This window comes from Poecilia reticulata, linkage group LG20 (assembly GCF_000633615.1).
Source record: "Poecilia reticulata strain Guanapo linkage group LG20, Guppy_female_1.0+MT, whole genome shotgun sequence".
Classification (NCBI taxonomy): Eukaryota; Metazoa; Chordata; class Actinopteri; order Cyprinodontiformes; family Poeciliidae; genus Poecilia; species Poecilia reticulata.
In genome coordinates, this window is record NC_024350.1 from 25765368 (window position 1) to 25774370 (window position 9003).

The 9003-nt window shown below is 41.0% G+C and overlaps 1 protein-coding gene across 1 annotated transcript in view; it reads right to left on the bottom strand.

The window, feature by feature from the left end:
• LOC103457030 (TRAF2 and NCK-interacting protein kinase-like) overlaps positions 1-9003 on the bottom strand; it is a 62542-nt gene that overhangs the window by 8003 nt on the left and 45536 nt on the right. The window contains exons 17-24 of the mRNA XM_017301788.1: positions 7946-8052; positions 7756-7871; positions 6750-6841; positions 6562-6585; positions 5382-5390; positions 2945-3126; positions 2264-2378; positions 160-268 (exon numbers count right to left, since the gene is read on the bottom strand). Coding sequence (XP_017157277.1) covers positions 160-268; positions 2264-2378; positions 2945-3126; positions 5382-5390; positions 6562-6585; positions 6750-6841; positions 7756-7871; positions 7946-8052 — 754 coding nt within the window. The remainder of the gene's footprint in view (positions 1-159; positions 269-2263; positions 2379-2944; positions 3127-5381; positions 5391-6561; positions 6586-6749; positions 6842-7755; positions 7872-7945; positions 8053-9003) is intronic.

Below are 9003 nucleotides of genomic sequence, written 5' to 3' on the forward strand. Positions count from 1 at the left end.
TACCATGCTGGTGTAGCGCTTTAGCGTTAGCTTCTGCTAAGTACCATGCTGGTGTAGCGCTTTAGCGTTTGTGGAACTAATGTTTATGATTAGTACTTTGGGTTAGCGCGGTTAGTGGTGCCCACAGCTCTTGCACAAAGCCGGTGAACTGAATCGTACCTGCAGCTGAGTTTTTATCATCGTCTTCGGTCGGCGAGGTCCCGTACACCCGGGGGTCAACAAATGGGGTGAAGGACGCCTTGGAGCCGCCGCTGCCTCCCATCCCGTACTGCAGAGCACAGAAACACAGCAGACACTCAGATCTGATCAGCAGTCAGGACTCAAAATAAAGGAAACATGGGGTTAATTACTAAGTTATGCTAAGTTGTTTCCTTTATTTTGTCAGAAAAATGGTGGGAACTTCCTGGTTCAGAAGCTGGAAAACTGAACGATGGAGGAAAAGAAGGAGAGAAGATTGGGTATAATTAAACCATTTGTGATCAAAGTAAACTTTTGCTAAAGATTTTTCCTCTAAAATAAGTTGAAGTCATACAAATGTCTACTTAAATGTTGCAACAGATTAAACATCTTAATGTCAACTTGAAGCTGGAATGAAATATAATCCAAAAGAACAGAAACACGACCAACTCCCCACTGGTACAGCAGCTCCCTCTAGTGGTACAGAGAGGAAATGCTGAGAATCAGTAACTGCCACCAGGTAAAAGCTGCACACACTCATCCCGTCACTGGGGGTAAAACCATGATGGGGTTTGTTTGGCTGACCTTCATGAACTGCCAGTGGAACCAGAACTACTAACTTAAAACAAGCTGCTGTGTACCGAGATAATTGAACTAGAAACTAAATAGGATTTTGTGTTTTAGCAGTGTGGACACCTGGCAGATCCTTAACCCAACATTAAAATGTGTCTGATTTAAACACCAACGAGGTTTTATTCTAGTTTTTGCTTCTGCTTGTCGTCGTCTGATTCCATCTGTTTGTTTTTGTTTCACCAGAACGATGAAAATCCTCCTGACGACCAGAAACGAACTGTTGGTGCTGGAGGCAACGTCCCACCCGGATCAGACGCTGCCGTGTTTGTTGGAGGGGTCAGTGGTCAGGTGATGATGTGGGTCAAAGGTCAAAGGGTTGGACAGGGTGACGGAGGTTTGTCATAAGGGCCGGGTTCTGCTCCACCTACTTGGACCAAGGAGGCGCGGCCCAGTGGGCCCAGAGTGCTTTGTTGCACCAGATCTGGGAGGTTGGTGTTGCCAAGGAACGGATTAGCGCTGCCGTGGTAACTGTTGCCGGGGGCAGAGCTCCGCCTCCGTCCCCTAAACCTCTGGAAGAAGAGAAGAGAAGGGGGCGTGGCCAATGAGCGGCGAGGCGGTGATGGAGGTCAGGCTGCCGGCGGTGGAGTTTAAAACCTCCATCAGGTCCAGAGTTTGGGTCAGAATAAAACTAGTAAAACCAATAAAGACCTTTGGAAAAAGCTTCAAATATCAACATTCAGGATTTAACTGAATGTTTAAACTAATGTTTTATTTCTTGAGTCAGATCAGATCCACAGCGTTTCTGCAGGTTCACTAATCTAAGACTTTTTAAGACCAAAATGAGTGAAATTTAAGACCTGTGTCACAACAGGAACATATTGATGAAGAAATGGTTCTCCTTTTGAGATTAACTACATTCTGGCTTTAGTTGAAGATGTGAACTGAATTTATTTTAAATCTTTTTCTCTAATTGTTGGATCAAACATTGGGTCCAAGTCATGCTAACTCCCACCTGCAGGTGGCAGTGTTTTTTCTACTGCACTGCTGACTCAGCCTGTGAGCGACGTGGAGATGTAAGTCATTTCCTGTCTCACGTCAAATATTGCAATATTTTGTGTAAATATTTCTAAATCAGCTTCACAAAATCAGTGGATTCGATTGCAAAATATTCCAAAAAACAAAATCCAATGTCAAGAGATGTTCAATATTATTTAACTGGCAATAAAATACAAGAAGAGGACAAACTTTAAGACCTGGGATTAATGTATTTAAGTCCAACTTACCTTTAATTAATAAATTCAGGACGTTTTAAGGCCTTAATTTTAGATAAATTAATAAAAATCTTTTTCTGGATGCACAGCCACCCTGAGTGCAGGAGCAGCTGCTGAGGTCAAACTGACTGCTCCTGGCGTTTCTGGGCTGTCCTAACGACCCGGACCCAGACGGGAACCAGAACATCTCGGCCGGGTCGGAGTTTGACCTGGAGTCAGCAGTGCTGAACGCTGGGACTCACCTCCCGCATCATGAGCGTGCCGTCCTGCGTCCCGTCTCCGTACGGGTCACCGTGGGCGTCGTTATGGCCTCCCATCACGCCGAAGGACTCGTTGCTGCTCTGACTCGATGGAGGCCTGAAGGTCAAGAGGTTAAACTCCAGTTTCAGCTCTGTTCATTTGGTTTGCTCTCTTTAGGACACAGGTGTCAAACTCAAGGCCCGGGGGCCAAATATGGCCCGCCGTAGCTTTTTATGTGGCCCTCTGGACTCCCAATTACTTCAATAAGTCCGTCCAGTTTTTCACAAATCTGCACAAATCACACAAAATCAACAAATTTCCACATTCTTTCCTGATTTTACTGCTAATTTTCTCAAAATTGGTCAAAACCATCGAATCCGTAACTGATACGGCGAGTGATAAAGTCACATTTGACATCATACATTAGCGTGAATATTGTTAAAAAAAATTACAAATATTTCTTAATATTCACCACAAAATCTGTCATTTTGATTGCAAAAATAAACAGTAAAATAATCACAAATCCTGGAGGAACAGCTATTTATTGATATTGTAACAGTTTTATTGATTTTATCAATAGATTCTGGTACAACAGACCCTTTAAGAAGATTCAGATTTTTGATTCGGCCCAAAATGAAAATGAGTTTGACACCACTGCTTTAGGAGATCTAGTGTCAACTCACATAATCCGCGGTATGTCGCTAACGGCCACCGATCCGTCATTAGCCCCGCCCTCTCCCTCCTCATCCTCGCTGCTGTGCGACTCCTCGCTGGATGAAGAGTAGTCCGTGACCTTGACCGGCGGACGGCTGGTCTCCTCTCCCTGCCGCAGCTCTCTCAGCTCTTTGGCCAGAGCCGTCAGGTCCTGCAGGACGAATAAACGGCTGTTACCGAGTCTGGAGGTTCTGTGTGCAGGAACTGAACTGCAGCAAAAAATTATCAAAATATTATCAAACCCTGAAAGGAAGCAGATCTACCAGAACCTTTCAGCTAATTTTATATTTTAAATCCAAACTAACATGATTAATAAGCGGAGAGAAGAGTTCTTAGAAAAAAAGTGTTTTTCCAATAAAAAACATTTATAATTTATTTAGTATTTAATCGCAGTTTTTTAAAGAAACACGTCAGGTTCTTTAAGAGCCTCAGTCTATCTGAAAGTAATTTAACTACTGCCTGAACTTTTTCCTACATTTATGCAATTTACAGAACTTTCCCATCATTGCTACTTTCCCAGACTTACAGATGACTTTTCTGGAGTTTACGCGTTAAAAGGTCGTTTTGTGAAAGTTCCTGGAAAGTGACTTATAAAATCTAAGAAATCACATCATTTAGGTATGAATAATAAATACCTCATATGTCCTGTGTAGGTTTTAGAAAGTAAGATGTAAGCTTTGGAAAGTAACCTGTCAGTTCCAGGAAATCAACCTGCAAATTAACGTTTAAATTCTTAAAAGTTTTGAAGAAAAAAGTTTGAGAAACTCCAGATTTCCCATAAAGTTCTGTTAGTTCCTAATGATGAAAATGTTTGCTGTTAAATTCCTTAAAAGACGCTTATAATTACAGTCTAAGTTTTGAAAAGTAACATTTAAATTAAATACAGAAAAAGTTCAGCAGAATATTGTGCAGGTTTTAGGAAGTAACTTGATCATTTTGGAAAGTAACCTGTCACTTCCAGGTGATTTCCAGGAAAACGATCTGGAAATTAACCTTAAAATTTTGGGAAAATAACATCTGCATTACAAACACCAGACATTTACTGTAAGTTTAAGAAACTAACTTGTATTTTAGGCTCAGAAAAGTAACCAATTGGTTCAAATCAAATTCCTGAAAATGATCCTTGAAAAGCCTTAAAAGACAACTGTAAGTTCTGGAAAGTAGCATTTAGCGTTGGAGCAACCCAGCAGGCAAAAGGGACAGGAGCATCACAGATGTGGGAGACGCCATGCAGGTTGTTAGTGCGTCTGAATGCTCCGAGTCGTTACGGGCGGCGGCGGCGGCGTGACGGAGGCGAACTGCAGACCAGGCCTCACAGAGCTTCAGACCCACATTTCACATCCAGCAGCCGAAACATCTGATGCATCTGTCGCCATGTTGCAGCAGGATTCACAAATAAATCTACAAAAACTCAATAAAACAGCAGAAATTAAAATATACTGACTGCACTGAAAATGTCCTGAAATATGGGTTAAAGTAAAAAGACAGTAAACGTGTTAAATTAGTCTGTTCTGTGTAAAGATGCTAAATATGAAACATCATGAAACAGAAGAAAATGTATCTTAATATTTTATTAATTTATTCAATAAATTTAAATCATAAAAGTCAAGAAAGATTAAAAATGATGCAATAAAAAATTCTGTATTATTTCACATAAAATATTTTATCGTTTTACTTTTTATTTAGATTTTGTAATGAAATAAATTGTAACTTTAAAAGTTTAAAAACATCATAAATGGTTATTTTGTGTAATATTTTTAATTACTATTAAAAAAATTATCAATAATAATTGATTATGGATTTAAATGCTGTAATTTTGACATATTACTTCTGTAAGAAAGAAACTAAGATTTTAATATAAACCTTATTTATAAAAAACAAAATAAAACATTTAAAATTTCTGCAAATATGAAAAATTTTGAAATCTGAAATATATAAAGTAATATTAAAAACTCTTAATTAAAATTTCAGATTTTCTAAACAGAAATAAAAAATAAATAAATGTGAACGCAATTCAATATGTTCTGATATTAAGTAATTAAAAGTAAAACAAATTGGACTTTAATGGGTTTTGTTTTTATCTAAAGCAAAAGAAATAAACTGAAGTTTAATTTTTATAAAGATCCAAATAGAGAAATTCAGACTATTTTATTTTTTTCACAGATTATTAGATTATCCTGGGTTTTAATTGAAATTCTTCCTGTAGCAACATGGCGGCTGTACTGACGCATCACAGCATGAAAACAGAAGCAACGCGAGAAAAATCCACTCTAAAATATCACAGCAGGGATGCTGAGAGGCAGGAAGTGACAAAGTGGGAGGAGCTTAGGGTGGTGGGAGGAGCTTAGGGTGGTGGGAGGAGCTTAGGGTGGTGGGAGGAGCTTAGGGTGGGGTGAGAAATCTTACCAACTCCTCCTGATGAGAAACAGAGGAAGAGTAAAATGGAGGAAGAAAGAGAGAGAGTGACCGTGAAAATGAACCATGGTGAAAAAAGTGACGTTTCCACTGAGGGATACGACAGGAAGTCACATGACCAGAGGTCAGAGGTCGGCTTCCTGTCTGACAAAACAGGAAAATATTTCAGCAGCAAAAATTCACAAGGGAAGGAAAAAAGAGGAATAACTGGGTGAAAAGCTGGAAGAAAACTTTTTCTCTCTAAACTAAAAGAAGTTGTTTTTTTCCCGGGATAAAAACAAAAGTCTGGACAATGAAAATAAATTACACAAAAAGTAAAAAAAAATGTAGAAAATTACTACAATCAAATAATTTGGTACAAAACAAAAACATTTATATTATAAACCGAGTATTAATTTTTATTCTTCCATGAAGCAGATTCATGTTTGGAAGCAGCATTTAAACTGGTAAACGACGTTAAATTTACTAAAGTTCTGCTAATTAAAAAAATTAATTCACACCAGAAGTGAAGCCAAAATCATCATAACTCCTCAGAAATAATATGATTTTATTGTTGACTAATTTTACTTTATTGCATTATTTATGTTATTGTTTATATATTGTTTTCTTAGGGATTTTATTGTTGACATTTTGCTCCATAATAAACTATAAATGTTGATATTTCTAACTGGAACTTATAGAAATAGTGTTCTTTATTTTTTCTATGTTTAATAATAATTAAATGCAGATTTTTAGGCCTGATTTTGTTTTACCCTGAAATTAAAAAGGAAGCAAAAAACATAATTAATCCAACAAATATCCACTATTCATGAACTGCAATCAGGGCCCAAAACAATCAGCCTGCGGACCACAAATGGCCCCCGAACCTCAACTTTTGAAACCCAGAGAAGCTCAGCGTTGCTAAGCTAATACAGATTTTCACCCAGTTACGCTTCTTTTTGTCCCACACAGTTCAATCCACACGATTCGCATCGGGACAGAATTGGTCAAACATTCCCAGCAACAGGAAAAGGTGAGGATGGCATGCCTGAGGGACGCCTGAGGGACGCCTGAGGGACGCCTGAGGGACGCGTGAGGGACGCGTCCCCATGCCTGAGGGACGCGTCAATGAGGACAAAGAGACAAAAAGACAGGGTGGAAAGAGACGCCAAAGAGGAGAAATGCCACTGACCTCGTCTAAAGCTTTCTTATAACTCTGAGGGACGACAGAAGGACAGATGGAGGACAGGATGAGAGGAGAGACAGAGCGGTCAGCCTGAGTTCATGGGCCGCACACACACACACACACACACACACACACACACACACACACACACGCGCGCGCGCGCGTTAGCGTTAGCTTCGGCTGTGAGCGCTCACCGCGGGCCGGCTGGGCCGGGTCAGCTCTCTGCTGTCGTCTTTGGCGTCGTGGGAGGAAAGAGTGGAGCCGTCGGTTTTAGCAGCAGAGTCACCTGAAAACAGAAACGAGTAACTCAGTTAATCCAGCTTCATAGTTAATCCAGTTTCATAGTTAATCCAGTTTCAGTTAATCCAGTTTCAGTTAATCCAGTTTCATAGTTAAACCAGTTTCATAGTTAATCCAGTTTTAAATTAATCCAGTTTCATAGTTAATCCAGTTTCATAGTTAATCCAGCTTCAGTTAAACCTGTTTAAAATTAATCCATTAAATTTAATCCAGATTTGAGTGACTCTAGCTCTAATTCAGATCTAATTTAATCCAGATTAAGTGTAATCCATATTAAAGTGACACCAGTTTCATGATTAATCCAGATTAAATTAATCCAGTTTAATGTAATCCAGATTACAGTGACTCCAGCTCTAATTTAATTCAGATTAATTTAATCCAGATTAAGTGTAATCCATATTAAAGTGACACCAGTTTCATGATTAATCCAGATTAAATTAATCCAGTTTAATGTAATCCAGATTACAGTGACTCCAGCTCTAATTTAATTCAGATTAATTTAATCCAGATTACAGTGACTCCAGCTCTAATTTAATTCAGATTAATTTAATCCAGATTAAGTGTAATCCAGATTACAGTGACTCCAGCTCTAATAATGTAATCCAGATTAAGTGTAATCCAGATTAAGTGTAATCCAGATTACAGTGACTCCAGCTCTAATTTAATTCAGATTAATTTAATCCAGATTACAGTGACTCCAGCTCTAATTTAATTCAGATTAATTTAATCCAGATTAAGTGTAATCCAGATTACAGTGACTCCAGCTCTAATAATGTAATCTATATTAAGTGTAATCCAGATTACAGTGACTCCAGCTCTAATTTAATCCAGATTAAGTGTAATCCAGATTACAGTGACTCCAGCTCTAATGTAATCCAGATTAAGTGTAATCCGGCCCACCTCTCTCGTTGGAGCCTCCCTGGGAGCTCGGGGTGCTGGAGCTGGAGGAGCTGCCGCTGCTCGTCCTCTTCAGAGGCGTTTCCATGGAGACGTCGGTCCTCCTCAGGTCAGGGTTGCTACGGTAACAGAAACAGCGTCAGACGTTGAGAGGAAGCGGTTCGGATGGCAGCGGGACGGTTCTGGGCCGTACCTGGCCCGGATGAGGTGCGCTCCGGCCCGCGGGCCGAGGCCCGGTCCGTTTCCCGGAGAGTTCTTCCGGACCAGAGCCGGAGAGATGGAGGTGGTTCGCTGAGGAACCTGGAAACACAAACACTCCGTTAGTCCTTTGGACCTGGACCGGGCCTGGACCAGGCCTGGACCGGGCCTGGACCGGACTTGGACCAGGTCTAGACCAAGCCTGGACCGGGTCTGGACTGGACATGGACCTGCACCGGGCCTGGACCAGGTTTGGACTGGACCTGGACCGGGCCTGGACCAGGTTTGGACTGGACCTGGACCGGGCCTGGACCAGGCCTGGACATGGACCTGGACCAGGCCTGGACCGGATCTGAACCGGATATGGACCAGGTCTAGACCTGGACCGGGACTGGACCAGGTCTGGACCTGGACATGGACCTGGACCAGGCCTGGACCTGGACCGAGCCTGGACCGGGTCTGAACCGGGTCTGAACCGGGTCGGGGTAATTCCTGGGTCGACAGACTGACATGTAGTTTCTGTAGTTTCTTTGCTGTAAAAATGATTGTAGATGATAAAAGTTCCAGATTCTTTTATTTGTTCTATTCATTTTATTTTCCGGTTTATTTTCTCATCAATAGTATTGATCAGTTATTATCGGTGTCTCTGTCTGAGGCAGCTGTTGGCCCGCAGCATCACTAAAGTCTAACATCAAACGTTTAACAGCAAAATGAGCCGTTTGGGTTTCAGAGGATTTGATGAGTTTCTGGAAACAATCAGTTACTTTAATTAAATTAATTTAATTTAAACTTTAATCAGTTTTACAGCCTGAAGCTGAAGATTAAAAACGTCTTTTTACTGTAAGGATTAATTTCTATCACTTCAAAATGAGCATCAACAGGCGCAGAAACGACAGACAGGAAGCCGTGCAGACAGACGTGACGACCGGATCCAGAACACCAGAACCGGAACGCCAGAACCGGAACGCCGGATCCGGAACGCCGGATCCAGAACACCAGAACCGGAACACCAGAACCGGAACGCCGGATCCAGAACGCCGGATCCAGAACGCC